Source organism: Alexandromys fortis, unplaced genomic scaffold, assembly GCF_014885135.2.
Source record: "Alexandromys fortis isolate MF-2015 unplaced genomic scaffold, M_Fortis_MF-2015_v1.1 scaffold_45, whole genome shotgun sequence".
In the NCBI taxonomy this organism is placed as follows: domain Eukaryota; kingdom Metazoa; phylum Chordata; class Mammalia; order Rodentia; family Cricetidae; genus Alexandromys; species Alexandromys fortis.
In genome coordinates, this window is record NW_026067926.1 from 4,440,225 (window position 1) to 4,460,569 (window position 20,345).

A 20,345-nucleotide genomic window follows, 5' to 3' on the forward strand; every position below is an offset into this window, starting at 1 on the left:
TTGCAGGTCAAGGGAGCAGCTCAGACCAAAGCTATCCGCACACAGCAGTCAGTGCGTTTTTAAATCAGGAACTAGATGGGACCGCAGAGAAACGAGCACAGAGAGAAAGATTTTTTTAAGGAATGACATGTGGTGGGGCCGGAGGAGGACAAGACTCTGTCGTGAAAATGTCAGGTTGTCCAAGTACCAAGAGCAAAGTCAAGATTGGAAAACTGTCAGAACGAACAACCTAGCTCCTTCAGTAAATGATAGTGGAAGGGGACTAAGGAGATACACCTATCACTTGTATTGCATAATTTGAACTCTGATTCAAATATAACATTAAGAAAACAATTAGGGAGCCCCTCCTCTGGGCTTTATATCCCAATCTACAACTTTGGATGAAGACTTTCACTTTATCAGAAACCAGGCTGGATTTGGGACCCCAGGTAAGATACCATGTGCCCACCACCTGCCAACACTCCTGAAAGCCCATCCAACAACCCTAGACTACACCCCATCCCCTGGGCTCCATATCCTGGTCTACAAATCTTTACCAGAAGCCAGGATGGATCTAAAGACCTCAGGCCCCCCAAAACCCCAGTGGAGACACCCTACTGGAATTGAAGACTCTCTAGTCACCAGAATCCTTAGCTACTTAGTTCAAAAGACCAGAGAGGAAGGAGAAACCAAGGAACAAAATACACATCCAACAAAGACAAATGCAACCAACACCTAGACCCTATAATCATCCCAAATCCAGCCGGGCAGTGGTGGCGCACGCCTTTAATCCCAGCACTCGGGAGGCAGAGGCAGGCGGATCTCTGTGAGTTCGAAACCAGCCTGGTCTATAAGAGCTAGTTCTAGGACAGGCTCCAAAACCACAGAGAAACACTGTCTCGAAAAAAAAAAAAACCATCCCAAATCCATATGCCTATTTGATAGTATAAGAATATAATCAATAACAGAAATGGTAAAATGGCACCACCAGAACCCAGCTATCCAATGACAGCAAGACCTGAACAAGCCAACATAGCTAAAGCACAAAAAAATTACCTAAATAATAATAACTTTATGAAGATATTAGAGGTCCTTAAAGAGAAAATTAAAAAATACCTTAAAATTGAGGAAACGACAAACAAAAAATTGGATGCAATCAATAAATCCCTAAAAGAATGCCAAGAAAGCCAAAAAAAATCAAACAGGTAAAGAAAACAGTTTAAGACCTGAAAATTGAAATATAACCAATAAAGAAAACACAGACAGCAGGAATCCTGCAAATAGAAAATCCGAGTAAGTGAACAGGAACTACAGATACAAGGATCACCAAAGAATACAAGAAACGGAAGGGAGAATCCCGGACATTGAAGACACGATAGAGAAAACAGATTCATTGTTCAAAGAAAATGTTAAATCTAAAAATTCCTAACACAAAATAGCCAGGAAATCTGGGACACTATGAAAAGACAAAACCTAAAAATAATAGGAATAGAAAAAAAGAGAATGATCCCAGTTCAAAAACCCAGAATATGGTAAACAAAACCATAGAAGAAAATTTTCTCAACCTAAAGAAGGACACACCTGTAAGGTACAAGAAGCTTACAGAATTCCAAATAGATTGGATCAGAAAACAAAATCTCCATACCACATAATTAAAACACTAAACATTCAGAACAAATGAAGATTATTACAAGTGGCAAGGGGAAAAGGCCAAGTAACATATAAAGGCAGATCTATTAGAACCACACCCAACTTCTCAACAGAGACCCTAAAATCCAGAAGGGCCTGGACTGATGTCTTACAGACTGTAAGAGATCACAGATGCTAGCCCAGGCTACTATACCCAGCAAAACTATCAAACACCATAGATGGAGAAAATTTATTTCATGACAGAGTCAAATTTAAACAATATCTATCTACAAATCCAACCATACAAAAGGAACTAGAAGGAAAATTCCAACCCTAGAAAGTTAACTACATCCATGAAAACACAGGCAATAAATAATTTCATACCAGCAAAATTCAAAGAAGGGAAACGCACACACACAACCACACAGACACACATATACTACCAACAACACCATCAACAAAATAACAGGAACCAACAATCATTGGTCATTAATATTCCTCAAATTCAATGGACTCAATTTTCCAATAAAAAACATGGGCTAACAGAATGGATAAAAATCAGAATACATATCTTGTTACAAGAAACACACCTCAACATCAAAGATAGACTGTACCTCAGAGTAAAAGATTGGAAAGAGATTTTCCAATCAAACAGCTAAGAAGCAAGTTGGTGTAGCTATCCTAATGTCTAACAAAATAGATTTTAAGCCAAATTTATTCAAAAAAGATAGAGAAAGGCATTTCATACTCATCAAAGGAAAAATCCACCAATATAATGTCTCAATTCTGAACATCTATGTCCCCAATGTAAGGGCAACCCTTTTGTAAAAGTAGCATTACTAAAGCTTAAAACACACAACACCAGGAAGGGGAGCAGAGAAAAATGTGGAGCTCAATAAAATCAATTTTAAAAAAACCACAACACCCCACACAATAATTGTGGAAGACTTTAAAACCCCACTCTCACCAAGGGACAGGTCATCCAGACCAAAACTGAACAGAGAAATACCAGAACTAACAGATGTTATGAATCAAATGGACCAGCAGGTATCTACAGAACATTTCACCCAAACACAAAAGGATATACCTTCTTCTCAGCACCTCTTGGAACCTTCTCCAAAACTGACCACATACTCAGCCACAAAGCAAGTCTCAACAGACACACACAAAAAAAATTGAAATAACCCCCTGTATCTTATCAGACTACCATAGATTAAAGCTAGATTTCAACAACAGACAGCCTACAAATTTATGAAAACTGAACACCTCTCTACTGAGTTACAGCTGGATCAAGGAAGAAATAAAGAAATTAAAAACTGCCCAGAACTCAATGAAAATGAATGTACAACATACCCAGACTTACGGAACACAATGATAGTGATGCTAAGAGGAAAGTTCATAGCACTGGGTGCCTTCTTGAAGAAGCTGGAGAGATCTCATGCTAATGACTTAACAACACACCTGAAAGCTCTAGAATAAAAAGAAGCAAACACACCCAAGAGGAGTAGATAGCAGAAAAAAAATCAAACTGAGGGTTGAAATCAATAAAATAGAAACAAAGAGAACACTATAACTAATCAATGAAACAAAGAGTTGGCTCATGAGTGGACTGTGGGCAGCTGAGGATGGAAACATGAGCATTCAGGTTGGGGAGGGGAAGAGGACAGTACTGAAAGAGACTACTGGAAACGGGGGGGGGGGCATTTTGGGGTCAGCTAAAAACCTGGTGCAAGGGAATCTCCCAGGAATCTACAAGGATGACCCCAGCTAAGACTCCTAGTAATAGTGAGTACAAAGCCTGAACTGGCCATCTCCTGTGGATCAGACAAGACTTCCAGTGGAGGGAGTGGGAAACCAACCCAGTCACATAACCTTCAAGCCACCGTCTGTCCTGTTTATGATGTGCTGGGGTAAGGGTGGCCTACAGATTGAGGGAGCAGCCAACCAATGACTGGTCTAGGCTAAAACCCATGCCAAGAGAGTAAGCCCACCCTGACACTGCCTGGAGCGCACAGGCTGGATGACCCAGAAAGCTAGGATGGAATCAAATACAACTGGAGGGGGAACGTGTTAATGCAACGATGCCTGACGATATCTGCTGTGCACACAGATTGGTCCCTATCTCAACTGTCATCAGAGGGGTTCCATCCAGCAACTGATGGAAACAGAGGCAGACCCACAACCAAACACTGGGTAGAGCTCAGGGAATCCTGCAGAAGAGGGAGAGAGGATTGTAGGAGTTAGAGGCGTCAAGAAGACAAGAAAACCCACAGAATCAACTAACCTGGGCAGATAGGGGCTCACAGAGACTGAACTGACCACCAGGGGGCCTGCATGGAACTGACCTGTGCACTCAGCATATACGTTTCAGTTGTGTGTCTTGGTCCTCTTGTGGGACTTCTAACAGTGGAGCAGGGGCTGTCTCTGACTCTTTGACTGGCTTCTGGAACCCTACTCCCCATACTGGGTCTTCTTACCCAGCCTTAAAACATGGGGAGGTGCTAAGTCTTACCGTGACTTGATATGTCGTGTTTTATTGATACTCACAGAGACCTGCCTTTTCCTGAATAGGAGTGAAAACAGAGAAGGAATGGATGGGGGGGGGGGGGGGGGGAGAGAGGGGGGGGGGGGAGGGATAGGAAATGTGGGTGGAATGTAATGTATGAGAGACTGGAATATAAAATAAATGGATAAATAAATAGAAAATATTAGGACTGCAAAAGTGGCCCAGGTGCCTAGCATGCACGAAGCCACAGGCTCAATTCCAAGCATCATGTAAGTCCGGCAGACTGACCTACACTTGGGATCCTAGCACTTGGGAGAGGCGTGAGGGTCAAAGTTCAAGTCTTCCTTCAAGGCCAACCGGGGATTTCTACCAGACTCTATCTCAAACAAAGCAAAACAAAAACAAACAAACAAAAAGAACCCTGAAATTTTTGAGCCCTGACTATGTGCATATTTAAAAGAATATCTTTAAATTTGATGCCAAAACTGTTGTTACATTTTTTTCTAAAGAGCCATTATCTTTTAAAATACTTTTGCGTTCATTTATTGATCTTGAATTTATCTTGAGGAGCATGCCATAGGATTCACGTGGAGGGCAGAGGACAACGTGTAGAAGACACTTCTTTCCTTCCACCATGTGGGTTTTGAAATGGCCAATGTCCCCCAGAAGCTCACGTTAAAGGTTTGGTCTCCAGGATGGCACTCTTCAGAGGTGACAGAACCTTTGAGAGGTGGTACTTTGTGGAAGGTTCTTGGGTCGGTGCTCAAAGAGGATTGTGGAATCCTGGAACTTCCCCCTTTCTCTTCTGCTTTCTGGCTGGTGAGGGGAGCAGTCATCCACTAAACATGCCAGGCATGAAGCGCCACCTCACCACAGATGCTCGCTCATCTGTCATGGGGGAGCCTTGAAACCTTTGCTCTTCGTAAGCTAATTGGCTCCTGTGTTTGAGTACGTTGATGATGACGTACAAATGTTTGTTTAAATGTTTTTTTAAAAAAAATAAGAATAATGTCTTTTATAATAATATTATAAAATAAAATATAATGAAATAACATTTTCTAATAATATTATAATAAAAATATTAGTATGGAATAATATTTTATGATATTATAATAATAAAACTGTTATTAACTAATATTTTATAATAATAATGTTATTATAATGTTATGCTTACAACATAAACATCCCGCATACGGAATTTACATTTTCACACCCAGTCTTAGACATGCAAAATCAATACCTAAATGGAATTTTCGAGTATTTACTGCGAAACATTGTGTCTGCCACAGAAACCTCACAGAGCACATTTTTACCAGATTTGACTGCGAGCGACCTGGCGGGACTGACCTGTAGCATTTGGGTTGCAGTAGCATGCACAATGCTTTTACACAATGGGATTCCCAATGATGCAATCCCAGCCGGTGTTTCCACCGTTGAGCGATGCACGCTCCCCTTTCTCTGTGTAAACGCTCAGGTTTCTCCATCTCAGCTTCTTTTCAACTCAACAGTAGAAGTTGTTTTTGTTTGGGGTTTTGGTTTAGTGGGGTTTTTTGTTTGTTTGTTTGTTTTTAAATTAAGAGCTTTGTTGGACAGATGTAGAGGAAGCAAGAAAGAGAACTGAGAAGAGTGGCCCCAGGGCTGGGGAGACCTGGGGAAGAAAGGTGACCAAGAGGAAGCACACAGGATGCTCAGGGGACAAGTAGGATGAAGACCGGAAATTACACTTTGCTTCTGCTGACACCCCAGAGAGGAGAGTAAGGGGAGTCAGGACTGAAAAAAAAAGACAGGCAAGACTAACATAAAACAAGCCAGTTTCCACCGGGCGGTGGTGGCACTTGGGAGGCAGAGGCAGACAGATCTCAGTGAGTTCGGGGCCAGCTTGGTCTATAAAACGAGTTCCAGAATGACTAGAACTGCTACATAGAGAAACCCTGTCTTAAAAAAAAAAAAAAAAAAAAAGTATGAGGGCATGGACTAGAGAGATGGCTTAGAGGTTAAGAGCATTGACTATTCTTCCAGAGTTCAATTCCCAGCAACCACATGGTGGCTCACAACCACCTTTAGTGAGATGTGGTGCCCTCTTCTGACGTGCAGGCACACATGGAAACAGAATGTTGTATCCATAATAAAAAAAAAGAAATAAGCCAGTTTGCAGAGGAAGACTTCCTCATCCCGGCCTCATCTAACGAACACAGCACATGTGAAAACAAGCCCCAGAACCACGGAGAAAGGGTGCCACTAGCGACCACAGCGTGGCCGGAGCGTATAGAGCTCTTTCTTTAGAGTTCTTTCCTCGGCTCTCTGGTCCACTCACATCCTCGGGAGAGCTTGTCCCTTCCGGATAAGCTGTTTGCAACTTAAAAGCACAACTCTCTCCATCTCTCATGGTGGCTGCTGGGATTTTTCACCTCCCCCATTCTATATGTTTTTCTCTTAAACTCCAGTATAATTGTTTTTTTAACCTTCCTTCTGAATCCATTCATAAATTGTTTTATTTATGAAACTAAGAACCTTAAAAGGGAACTTCCCTCAGTATTTTCAGTAACGAGGTGACAACAGCACCCTCTTCCAGTATTAGAAGGAACTTCTGGAGATAAAGAAAATCCCATGGTGGGTTGGTGCTATCCAGAAATTACAGGCACCCAGCATTCTCTAGTCCAACTCTCATCAGCACTGCTAACTTATTACATTAATGGATTGTTTTGTCCCTCGGGGAACATCCACAACAAACATAAAAAAAAAAAAAAAAAAAAAAACCTATTGTGCTCCTGTGACTTCCAGGGCCAAGACAGACCATGACACTTTCGAAACACCCAGGCACCAAGACCCTTCATTCTGATAGGATCTGAGCAAACCACAGCTCACCAGCTGTGCCTCAGAGCTGCTAGGCTCAGCTCTAACAACTTCCTGGATCTGAGCGGTTGGGGAACCTCTCGCCTCCTTCTCTGTTCTCTCTGGTCACATGCCGCTGGGCCATCAGCTTCTTCTCGGTCCTCCAATTTCCCAGACAATGATGCTTCTTGTGCCTGACCTCGCTGATCCTATTACCCCCGTGAGAGGGTTACAATAATGAAATAAGCACTCCTCTTTCTGGGGGACGGAATGTCTTCCGACTGGTGAAGCCCAGCTCACTGCCAATTGGGGATTTGGTTTTAATTAAAAGCCCTTTGGGGTACTCTCTTGGAGAGGGCTGGTCAAAAGGATTGAAAGAACATGGACCATTTGGTGGTGGACAACTGATGGCTTTCTCTGTGGCCCTGTCCTTTCTCCACCAAACCACCCTGCAGAACCTCAGATGACCACAGCGGCAGTCATTACAGACCTCAGAGCTCCTTGGGACGGGGTTGCCTGATGGAGCGGTCAGAGGTTTGGTCGACTGGAACAGAGCTGCTCCCAACTTAACATCTCAAAACTTACAACTCCCAGGTGAGCCAGAAGCAAGCTGTTCTTCTACGAAATGAGAAGCGGTGCTCCGAGGTTCCTTCAAGCTGAGACATGCCGCCCAGACAACTAACAGTCCGCCACTGCTGTAAGGCAGCTCCATTTAAACTGGGGGGCATGAGCTCCACATATGGGCCTGTGTATACACACACACACACACACACACACACACACACACACAAATAAAAGGTATCATTTCATAGTTGAGTGTGATAGCATGTGAATGCGTGTAATCCAATCTTAGTACTCTGGAGGGTGTTAGAGTCAGGAGGATCACTGCCAGTTCAAGGGCAGCCTAGTGTATATATCAAATTCCAGGATACCTTGGGCTACATAGTGGACCCCTTTCTCAAAACCAAAAACCAACAAACAAAGACAGCTCATGGCTAAGGCAAAGGAAAACCCACACGAGCTAGTGAGCTTGCGTTTACTTCAATACGTCATATTGGGACCTTCTAGCTTAGGGCTGCAGAAGTCAGGGGGATGGTGAGTTTGGGAGGAGAGGTACAGGGGCTTAAGTACCTGCCCCCTCTACCAGAACACAAACTCTCAGTGTCTGCCTTGAGCACCATCAAAAGGCTCTGACTTCCAAAATGCAAGAAAGGAGAAGAGAAGGGACTTCCTGGGTACTCTATCAGCCCTGAGTTTCCCTGACTGTGTTTCACAGATGAGTTCATACACTTTAAAGCTCACACAGCGAGTAAATGGCAGTGTGCGCTCTAACACTGCAGAATCCCCAGGATTCATGGCCCTCGAAAACACTGAAGGAGGCCAGCCTAGCGCATGCACAGCCACATTGAATACTTGCAGAAACTTGGAGGCAAACACCCCCATTGTGCCTACTTCACCCATGAGAATGGGGTATCTCAGAAGCCGAGTGAGCAGATCAAGGCCTTGCAGCTACTAGGTGACAGAGCCAGGTCTGGACTAAGGGATTGCAAACACCAGACATGCTCAACAGTCCCAAATCCCAGTCCCAGGAACTCAACAGCAACCCAGGATAGGATCACAGCTTTAACTTGAACTGCCAGTTCCTACCTGTGTGTTACTGAGTAAATCCCTTAACCTCTCTGACCATTTCCATCTTTATATATGAGGGTGGCATGTAAAGATGCTTTTAGGCATGCATAAATGTATTGTGACAGGTTAGATAGCTCAGTGGGAGAGCTTGCTCACCTAGCATGTGGGTGGGGATTGCATTCACACTCCAGTGCAAAATAAACTAAGTATGTATCCAGTGCATACTGGTCCCATCTTTTCACATTTCCTCACAAGAGCCAGGAAAGCATTAATTAACACCTCCTCACCTTTAACATTCCCAGAGCTCCCAGCCCAGCCTGGCTAGCAGAACTCCAACAGCAATAGTGGTTGTGTGACTGGCACTATTGTTGCTGCAAGGGTCCTTAAAATGGGGTCTGTTACTGATGTGACCGTAGGTCCTGATGCCTTCTGTTCTGTGAAGGGTTCTCTCTCTCTCTCTCTCTCTCTCTCTCTCTCTCTCTCTCTCTCTCTCTCTCTCTCTCTCTCTCTCACCGTCTCGCCATCCTAAGGATATGTAGAAGCAATATAAGGTACCCGCACTCTGCCTACCGTCTGTCCACTGCTGTCCCCAGCATCTGGTCCGCGGGTCCTCACCTGTCAAGCTGCAGGCTCCAAGGCTCTGAGTCCAGCCACGGTGGTGTGACAGCCACTCCTTTCAGGGACTGGACCAGAGCATGCAGCTCCTCCGCCCCCTTTCCTGCCTAGGTCTTATTGCCTGGGATCTCCCAACCTGGACGGTTAGCTTCCCTGAAGACGGCGGCCAATGACAATGCAGGGAATTTATTTGGGTCCGGATTCAAAGAGACCGTTCAAACTCCTAAGTCGAGCTGGGAGGAGAGATGCTCGGCTGTCACTGCAGCACGTGGGACGCTGAGACGGGAGAGCTACAAACTAGAGACCGGCATGGGCAACATGGTGAGGATCCAGTTGTAAAAAACGAGACAGCAAAATCACAGTGGGAGTCATGTGGCTGCTAGATGCTTGGCAGCCTGGCTGCTTCAAGCTGCGATCACCGTAGCAGACTCTCTTAGGAGTACCATCTTAGCCAGCTGTGGTGGGCACGGACCTCTGTGAGTTTGAGGCCAGTCTAGCCTACAAAAGGAGTTCTGGGCCTGCCAGGGCTGCACAGAGACCCCTGTCTCCAAAACCACAACAATAACAAAAGAAGTCTCTCGTTTTTACAAACACAGTCACAAACTGTAAGACGGGCTGAGATGGGCATGAGGATGGGATCTAGGAGTGGCAGGAGAATGGGTGGGGGGAGACTGGCCATGTCTCTAGTGACTGAAATGGACGAGAAAGGCTCCTTACTTTAGCACCATGCATGAAAAACAAAACAAAAACCACGTTTGGGGCTTTCCAGAAAAACGCCATTCTTACTAACAAGGCTACAAGTGATGCACACGGTGATAGTAGAGAGATCCGTCTTAGGTGCTCAGCGTCAAGTCCGTGGCTAGACAACTATCCATCAACGGCACGAGTGTACTTCCCATTAGAATAGCCTTGTGCTGCCGGGGCAGCCCAGTGGTAGAGAAGCCTAGCACATACCAGCCCTGGGTCCCATACCCACTGGAAGAACAGTCTTTTAAGAAAGATCATATAATAAACACACACACACAAACTCTTTCATCTCCAAAAGAGCCAACAACTAATATATGTGCTTTTATTAAAATGAGATAGAAATACATTAGAATAGCAGGTTGTATCAGAGAGATTATGCATACCTGTTTTTCATCTTACCCAGTGAAAATACAATCATGGACCCTGGAGGCTCTCTGGCAATTCTGCCATTTAATGAAACATCTCAATCATCCTAATTTTTAATTATTTTGTCACAATAAAATTAAACATTCTCTTCAGAAAGGACCCCCCGAGGTGTTCTGACGCCCATCAATGGATTTTGATATTCTTTCTCCAATATCCTCAAAACCATTCTTTTGTCCCCCAGGCTTTGGTTCAGTTCTCAAGCCCTGAATGATAGGAAAATCTGGCATCTTCTGTCAACTTCTGATTAGATCCTGTGAGCTTTGCACGATTTCTTCTGGAGAAGTAAAAGCATTGATCACAACATGTAGAGTCACGTGAATGGGCACATACTCACATGCACTGGTGAGCCCTGCAAAGATACCAAAATGTCACCAGTGGTACGCTCCGCTATGAGTCGGACAGGTAACGTTCATTTTCATTGCCTTCTTTTGGGCTGTTTTTCTCTTCTCTAGTTAGCGTGATATCTGGAATGCAAAAGCTCCGCTTTGTGAAGTGCTGAGAAACTGACATTGTGAGCTTGACGTCCTGGTCACTTCAACCCACCGCTGGGAGACGGCTGGGGGCTCACAGGCATTTAAACGTGCGATACTCCAGCCAAGGCAGTGGCACAGAGCTACAGCTCCCTCCACTACAGGACCTGGAATACAAAGATCACTCCAAATCCTTGAGTTTGAGACCAGTCTGACCCCCATCTCAAAAAGTAAAAATCTACTGTGTCATATCCTAACAGGGAACCTGACAGTAGCATCTGGGCATCCTATCTATCCTTATCTATGTTCTCGAACAGAAGTGTAGATATCCAATGTTGTTACCACCTCACAGGTATTGAAAATAGTTCAAAAATGACTTTATACTGAAGGCATTCATTCATCTGAATAGGTCAGACTGACTTCCAAACCCAGGGGGACTCTTAAATTCTAGTTATGTAACAATATTCTCCCAATTCTCCAGAGAGGTCTAAGATTTCATAGCGAAAAGGGATTCTGTTGTTCAGGGTACCAATGGATATTTACAAAGTGCACTTTACCAGGAAATGAAGCCAAACGCCCCGAGTTGAACTATAAAAGTATGATGCATTAATCCTTAGGGAATGAGAACGAAGCAGAACTGGCTCGTATACATTAGACAGCTGATATCTAAAATAAGTGTTGGCAAGGATGTGGGCACACTGGAACTTGGGGCACTGTTGGCGGGCACATAAAACGGTTTCATTATTGTAGTTTCTCAAAAAACCTACAACTAGAATGAGTTATAGTGTGATCCAGCAGTTCCACTTTTGGTATCTTCTTCCCAAAAGTGAAAAGAGTCTTGAAGAAATATTTATGCATTCATAAACACAGCAGCAACATTCACATCTGAAATGTGGAAGTGTTCTGAGTGACTATCAGTAGCCAAGTGGACAAGCCTTCCACTTTCAGGATTCTACGTTCCTTGCAGAAATAGGGTCATGGTCTTTTTTAGGTGTGTGTGTGTGTGTGTGTGTGTGTGTGTGTGTGAGAGAGAGAGAGAGAGAGAGAGAGAGAGAGAGAGAGAGAGAGAGAGAGAGAGAGAAGAGTAGAGTAGAGACTGGTTTATTTCACTTAGTATAATATATACTAGGGTGGAACCTGGATATGGAGTTGGTTAATACGAAGTCTCTAGTCTGGCAAAACGAAGTGTTCTAGAGACAGATGGAGGGGAAGACTACACTAAACACCACTGAAAATGGTTGGTGGTCAATCTATCACATGGATTTGACTACACAATGATGGGAAAAGAAAATGATGGCATTCTATGTCAATCAGCATTGATAATTAAAAAATGAAATCAGCTGGAGAGGGCTCAGTGGGTTAGAGCACTGGCTGATCTTCCAGAGGTCCTGCGTTCAGTTCTCAGCAATCATATGGTGGTTCACGATGGACCACAAGACCTGGAGCCCCCTCTGACCTCCACTTGCACCAGCACACAACCAGCACATGTACACACGCCGGCAAAAACACTTATATACATGAATCTTTGAGGGAGGAAACCGCTGCTGGAGTGGGGCATTCTGAATGGGAACGGAGGACAGGAAGACTATCAGGAAAAGGAGCGAGACCTCGACAGCCTGGAACATGGGATGGGCCATCAAACAGGAGCACCAGGGCCTACTGGATAGAATTCTAACCTTTACAAACCTAGAATTAGCTTACTTTTAAAAGTTCAAAATTAAAAACACCACTAAAGTTTTAGAATGTCTACGTAGAAGGTAGACAACACAATACACTGAACTGATAAAGCACAGTGTATACATAGCTGCCATCTGTGAGTCTCCATAACCACCGCTAACAGCCTTATGGCCTCACCACCCACACACTCATCACATAGCTACAAGAGACCCCAGAATCTCGTGTCGCAGGGCTGTAATTTCAGGATGGATTCTTCCCATTTACATCAGAAGTATTTCTTCAGGCGCATACAATGTGAATTTCTTCTGTGTGTGTGTGTGTGTGTGTGTGTGTGTGTGTGTGTGTGTGTGTATGCGCGTGCGTGCTGATTTCTGGTAGCTTCTTCAATTGCTCTCCACTTTATGTACTGGAGCGGATTTCTCAGTGAACCTGGAGCTTACCTGGGGAGCCACCTTGCTCCAGAGATGTCTGACTCCCACATTTTAGGATTCCAAGGTCTTCATGTACCTGAGGATCTATACTCCAGCCGTCATGCTTGCTCAACAAACATTTATTCAACTATCTGCCCATCCATTATATCTTTGATACACAGGCTGCAAGTCTTTGAGCGTTCTGGTTGTTTCGAGCCAATTATAAGCCCAAGTTTGTGATCTGTGGCGTCAACGCCTAAGTTCTGTACAGTGTTAATGACTGGAAACACCTATGGTTCACTTATTTCTCAGCTCAGCTTGTTTCCTGTTGCAAGTTGGCTACAAACAAAACAAACAAACTGACAGTTCGAGCAGGATGGTGGAAAATACAGTACCGACTTTAATGACCTCATCCAAGAGGGAAATGACTAGGGACATTGTGTCCTCCTCCCCTCCCTTCTCTGTACCCAGTGCTCTCAACACTCCAGGGGTTTTGAATGCAGGTGCAGGGCGCCAGGAATCCCAGGTGCAAGCTGTGTTTCCTTTCTCCGTTCACCTTTAGGGTCAACTGGCAAGCCCGCCTGACCACAGATGGAGCTCTCGGTTTCTCAGACACGACCTCAAGGGTTTGAAGCACTTACTGCCAGGAATGCTGCACACAAGGCCGCATTATTACACTGGGGGGGGGGGGGTGCCCGTCAGTAAGCAACACTACCATCTAGTGGCCAGTGGAGACATGCACCGAGGCTTCCCAGCCCTGACAGCAAACATAAACACCTGGTTTCCAAGCCAAAACCCAGCATTCCTAATAAACTCATCTTTGGAGAACCTCAGATTTTCTTGAAAAATTGTCTTGAGCACATAAACGCACGTACTTTCTCTGCTTCTCTGTGATCTTTTCAACAGACCTCAACTTCAACAACAGGGCTGCTCAGGGGGGCTGGCCTCTGAATACCCTTCCCTGGCTTGACAGGATTAAAACAGCAGCCCCTCAAGTGATGCCAGCTAGCTAAAGAAGCAAGTTTCCACAGCAGTAGTGTGTTAGGGTTGTTCCGTTCCTCTGTTCACAATCTAGGGTGTTACCTGTACCTCATGTCCTGAAAAACAGAATCACAGAACACAGCGCTAACACTACCGACCCCTCTGAGAACACAGTAATGGCGGAGGGCTGCTGGGGTGTGGCCCTTTCGCCCAGGTGTTGTCATTAAATGTGACTCAGTTTCTCTGTGTAAATCTGAATAGTTAATGAGCTCACAATGTCTTTGCTGTGACCACTGGGACTTTATTTAGGCTCTGGGGTAAGCGGTCTGCTCTTCAGAATGTCCACAATGGTTATTGATCTTGCTAAATGTTTGAGTTTCTTGGAGGCACTCCCGGATTCTAGCATGTGTCTGCTATGGTCTTCAGCAAACATATTCTTGACAAATACTGAGCTCAGCTAAGGAGTTGGGGATAAAGTCATGTTCTGGAAAGGAGGCCTGTGAGGAAGAGGAAGCAGCTGAATTTTAGGCTGCATCCAGTCAATCAACGCAACGGAATGCTTCAACCCTGAGGACACAAGGTAGACCAGGAGAACAGAGCTGTGGGAGAGGCTGGTCAGAGCTGCGGATGGTGCTTCCTAGAGCACTCTATCTAAATGAAGCTGGTCATTCTAAGGATGTCAAAACCACCAGAGGTTCTCTGCAAGCTTCATGCTCCACCATGCCCAAGCTGAAGCCTGCCTTCCCTGTTCCGCCTGCATGTTTCAAGTCAGGCTTCAACTGAGCATCCTGAATCCAGAGCTGTATTAGACTACAAGAAGAGCTGGAAAGTAACTTTAATGTGGGGCAGAGTCATCTCCAAAAACGTTTATTAGCATGATTAAAAACATTTTTTTGAATAGCAACAGGAGTTTCTAAACATGAAAGAGTTATCAGTGGCTCTACCTTATAATCAATATTTGGAATTGAAGGGACAGCTTTATTGCCAGTCTTCATTTATTAAAAACAATCCATTTATTGGTTCCATGACGTCATGACTATTGCTTTGTCTGGGAATGAGTCCCTACAGCAATTAAGTATAAAAAATATCTTCCATCATAATTGGAGAGTGACCTGCATTTGGAGCGTGACTCTGAGTAAAGACTTGATTAAAAATACACAAAGAGTTGGGGTTTTGTTTTTAAAAACACTCCTTTACACACTACAAAGAAAGAATTAGTATTTTGGCTTTTAAAATTCCTACATGATACTGAGAATGGCAGCCTCCAGAGGCAGTCCCCTCGCATCACTGGGCACAGCCCCTCTTCCGGGCTCTGAAGGCTTGGCCTGCACGTTTACACTGGTCTGAGGACAAAGACAGCGTCGTCCAGCACGTAGTAGTCGTTGTACATGTCGCCCTCACACAGGTACGGCAGTCTGGTGAAAGCTTCGACGACAAAGCCAGCTTTCCTGAAGACTTCAGGCAGGCTGTTCACTTGTTCTTCCCAATTCTGTCCCTTGATTTCCAAAATTTCTGACGGTTTCTCCCACTTGCCACCTACTAGAACAAATAAAAACATCAAGTTAAATCCTTGAACAAATGGTTCACTAAGAGGGAAGGGAAGGGAGCGCCAGTCTTCCGGGTGCTGAACACCTTGGTGGACACGGCTGGAAGGAGCGACAGAATCCGCCACAGCGATGCTCTCATGCTCTCAGGCTGTCTGCATCCAGATCCTACACTGACTAGCCAGGAAATACTCAAATACGGGGTCAGAGGTTAACTGCTAGTATTTGAAAGGAAGGTTTGGTCAGTACAAGGAACCACATATACAGAACACTTACTCAACTTCCAGTCTAGAAAGTTACCTGCATGAAAACTAAAATAGGCTCATGAGGAATTTAATTTACAGACACACACAGACTTTTCAAGAGATGCTGACCCATTCCCTAAGTCATCTGTCAAACACTTCCAAACCTATAAACATTAAGAGCCTGGGGTGTGGAAAGCAGGCAAGGTCACGCTCTCCTCCAAGCCACACCCCGACTATACAAGGACAAAACCAAGAGTATCTTTGAATATGGTGTGCTTTTAGAGGCTATGGTGACAGGCCACTGAATTCAGAGTGAGGCTTCTGATGCTAAACAGATCTACCACCAGCAGGTGACTAGAGCACACTGGATACTGGGGAAAGACTGTATGTACCTTCAGTGGCCAGCCCATCTGGGGAATTAATCCTTCGTTGGGTGGGGGTGAGGGAGCTGCTTTTCTGGCCTTCCTTGCAGCAGGGGACTGGTGCAGCACCTTGGTCTGTTGCCAAGACTGGAATGACCCAAAAGAACGGGAGGCTTTTTGCTAAGTGCAGGCATAGACACCAAGTGGCTAGCGCAGTAGACTGGTGAGTGGTGGGTGCATTATGACGAGTGTGCAGCACTGAGTGCCCGGAGGGAGCAGCCCAGCACAGCATCACACCAGTGTACAGCGTCACTCAAGCACCTCCCGACTCTGAGCTCACATGGCTCTCCAGGCGCCATCTCAAACCTTCTTAACAGGTCTCCTTTTGCTGGATCAGCCTGAGTCAGTTCCTGCTACTTATGGAGAACCACCTGACTGACAGGCTGAGTGTGTGTGTTGACAGTGGGGGCTGTGTGTGACTCATACCCAGAACACAGACCAGGGGCACACTCAATTTGCTTGTCCAAATTAAAGCCAGGTGGACATGCTTAACAGCAGCCACAGACTTCTTCACCATACTAGGATGTGTTGACCACTTTTTTCTCCCAAGCCTACAGGAAACATGGCCTGCGGCTGCTCAGGTTTAGCAATTTCTGCCCTGAGAGGCTCTCCACACATGACCACAGCAGCAACAAGAGCACTCATGAGAACCACATGACTTCCTGGGACATGGCTAGGTATAAAGTGAACCTCCACACAGAACGTTAAATGCCTATGAAAATTTCTAAAATACACACGTTCAGAAAAACCAACCAAAATCTCAACTTTAAATGGTGAAACTTGTTAGAAACCATGTTTACACAATTTCTAAAAGTTCCTGCTTGTGCTTCCTTAATAGGAGTTCCTCTTTATTTCTTCCTTTCTGAAAAAGGAGGACAAGGAAGGCCGTCCTCTTGAGTACATGCCCAGCACACGCAGAGTGATGGACCCTGTGAGTACAAGCAAGATCAGCCTCCCGCTGGAAATCAGCCTGATCCTATTTCATGTCGGTAAGGGTGGTTTTTTCTCTTCTCCGTTTCATTTAAATTAACTGTTGCTTCCTAATAAACGTATACTTAAGCTCTTGCCAAATAATTTAAAATGTGTAGCACTACAGTAAGGATGTGGGGTTTCTTCTTCCCCACAGCTGAAGGAAGGTTTCCTGCTAGTCTTGACAGGATCTGCTCAGCACCTCATGTGCTAACAAGTCAATTCCCACACGGGCAAGCTTGCACACTGCACAAGAATTGCCTAGTATCCCATAGGACAGTGTTCCTAAAGGCCGAAAAGAATTTTAAAGCTACTGTAACCTGTTCTAGAGAAAAGTTACCCCATAGTATCTCCAAATTCTGCCTGTACCTGTTCTAGCTCTATAAAAGTTATTTCTTTCATCACAGTTATAAATAATCTCAGATTTATCCATAAAATTTAGACTGCACGGAAAGAAATGGAGCAGAAGTTCTTGAAATTAGTATGTTCTCCTCATCTGTAAAGAAATATAGGGTAGGTCTACCATCTAGCAGTGAGCCACTTGCCCAGCATACGCAAGGCTCTGGGTTCACACACAAGAAAAGGAAAGCAGGCTACAGGGAGGGGAAGAGAATGAATGATACTAGAATGTTAACTAGTTTTTCTGGTTAAGGAACCACAGTGATCTCTTAAATGGCTCTACTGTCTGCAATGAGTTATACACTACTTTTACACACTATTTTAGTTGGTTAAAGAAAACCAACCTCTCCAGCTGTACCATGAAATGTTTGCAGATACAGTAACAAAGCGGTACAAGGACGAGACAGTAAGAAGAGATGAAACAAGACTGAGGGAAAGCCAGGCAACGGTGGTGCTAGGTACCTACTTTTGCATCCTTGACATTCTCCACGATAATAAAATGTTGGGATGGGTGGTGGTGGCACATGCTTTTAGTCCCAGGACTCAGGAGGCAGAGGCAGAGACAGAGGCAGGTGGATCTCTGAGTTTGATTGAAGCTAGTCTGGTCTAAAGCGTGAGTTCCAGAACAGCCAGAGCTATACAGTCTTGTCTTAAAAAGTCTATGTCTTGAAAAGCAATAATAACAATAATTTATTAATAATAATAAATGTTGGTGCTAGAGAAATAACTCAGTGATGTGCTTGTTGTACCTACATGTGGTTTCTAGAACCCATGTAAAAAGTCAGGCCTGGTGGCACACACGATATCAGTGATGGGAAGGCAGAGATGGGCAGATTCCCCAGGGCTCACTAGCCAGCCCAGTCTACTCAACCAGTAAGACCATCTGGAAAAACAAAAGTAGACGACTCCCAAGAACACAACTCCGGCCTCCATATGCACCTCAACATTCATGCATGCATGCCCACCAACACAAGTGCACACGCTTGAACAGGCAGACATACATAAGCACAAAGTTTACAGTATTCCTTAGTTTTCAAAAAGGAGTAAGGTGATTTTATTTCCTCCCAAGATAAACTTTCAACATTTTCAGTAGAAATTGATTTAAAAAACAAAGCAAAACTATAGAACCTAAGAATTCCTAAAAGATAAACTTCACAGGAGAGGGCTTTGTGAGACACCATCCAGAATTCTTGTTTTGGCTGACATGGCTCAGCTGGAGAGGAAGAGGACTGCCCCTCCGTTGGCCTGTCTCGTGATTTCTCCACCCTGAGGCCGAGATAGGAAACTCCTAAGTTGTAAGTACTTTTTACTGGGTTAGAGGTTGGCTCTACTTTTAAACTCTCCACACGAAAGTCATCTGAGACTGGGGCTCTGTCTGCAGTGCTGGAACCTGACAGGACTGATCCATTTCTAATCTGCATGTAGAGGACTTCCAAGGTGACTGTCCCTGGTGAGGGAGGAGCCCACTGCCCTCAGCACACAAGGAGCCAGGAGGTACTCCCAGCTGACTCACAGAGTCTCAGCTTCCATCAGCGTACAGACAGCTCAGAGTGAAATGTGAGCACAGCCTCTCACAAACGCGGGGACTAACTTCCCTGCCTTCTGCTGCTCTGGGTGGGAACCTGTAGGACAAAATGTTAAAAGAGTCCCAGCCCCTCAATCAGCGGCTCTCAACCTGGGGGTTGAAGACCTTTGGGGGTCAAATATCAGATATTTACATTAATTCAAAACAGCAGCAAAATTATAGTTATAAAGTAGCAATGAAATAATTTTATGATTAAAGGCCACCACAACAGGAGGAACTGTATTAAAGAGTCCCAGCCTTAGGAAGATTGGGAACCACTGCTAAATAAATATAAGCACCAGAGGACTTGGATTGATTCCCCTCTCCCATTCTTAGGAACAAAGTGGGATAAGCAAGACCATTTGGCCCATTATTTTTTCTGAGACCATTTGGCGCGATGAACTAGGCAGAAGTTGAACTGAAAACTCACATAAATTCACATCTGCCTCCACCAATACTATTCCTCATGTGACACGGTCAAGATAGGAACTCAAGCTCCAAGCAGCTCCACACAGTGCAGAGTAGTAACGGCACGGGCAGCAACAGAAATGGCTGCCTTCTATTACACACATCACTTAAACCATATGAACTGCACAAGGGAGCAGCATCCCTACCATCATAGGAGACCCAGGCAGCATTCAGAGCCACAAGTGCAGAGACAGGTTCCAACGCCCTTCTGTGTTCTCCTTGTTACTCTACAACAGGACTCCTCCCTGACCTCCGCTCTGCAGTAGTCAGACCTGCATTTTCTCATAGGCAATCTTTTCCCATTATCCTAATTCCCAAATGGACACCAGATTCATCCCTAGGCAATCCAGCCCCCAAAAGGCAGAAAACCTGGTGGTGCTCATGTATTCGATCAAACCCCAAATCAAGGGGTGTGTAGGAGGAAACAGGCTCTTCAAGATTCCAGAGATGGTCTGAAATCAAGGAAATGCTTGTAGGCATTAAGAATGTCCTTCTGGGAGAGAGAGCACAAGCAAGGAACTCAGGACCGCGAGGGGGGGTACCCACACACTGAGACAATGGGGATGTCCTATCGGGAACTCACCAAGGCCAGCTGGCCTGGGTCTGAAAAAGCCTGAACATAGCGGACAATGAGGACTACTGAGACCCCAAGAACAATGGCAATGGGTTTTTGATCCTACTGCACCTATTGGTTTTGTGGGAGCCCAGGCAGTTTGGATGCTCACCTTACTAGACCTGGAGGTAGGTGGGTGGTCCTTGGACTTCCCACAGGGCAGGGAACCCTGATTGCTCTTTGGGCTGACGAGGGAGGGGGTCTTGATTGGGGGAGGGGG

General features: G+C 44.9%; 2 protein-coding genes across 5 annotated transcripts in view; one reads left to right on the forward strand and one right to left on the reverse strand.

The window, feature by feature from the left end:
* Positions 1–14,752: 14,752 nt before the first annotated feature.
* Positions 14,753–20,345, reverse strand: part of Mettl9 (methyltransferase 9, His-X-His N1(pi)-histidine) — a 41,937-nt gene continuing 36,344 nt past the window's right edge. The window contains exon 5 of one of the 2 annotated variants that reach the window (XM_050143194.1): positions 14,753–15,437. In XM_050143194.1, coding sequence (XP_049999151.1) covers positions 15,235–15,437 — 203 coding nt within the window. In that variant the 3' untranslated portion in view covers positions 14,753–15,234. Of the gene's footprint in view, positions 15,441–20,345 lie in introns of both variants that reach the window. The other variant, XM_050143192.1, reaches the window with a different exon arrangement.
* Positions 15,447–20,345, forward strand: part of Igsf6 (immunoglobulin superfamily member 6) — a 12,438-nt gene continuing 7,539 nt past the window's right edge. For all 3 annotated transcript variants that reach the window (XM_050143195.1, XM_050143196.1, XM_050143197.1), the window contains exon 1: positions 15,447–17,101. In XM_050143195.1, coding sequence (XP_049999152.1) covers positions 17,014–17,101 — 88 coding nt within the window. In that variant the 5' untranslated portion in view covers positions 15,447–17,013. The remainder of the gene's footprint in view (positions 17,102–20,345) is intronic.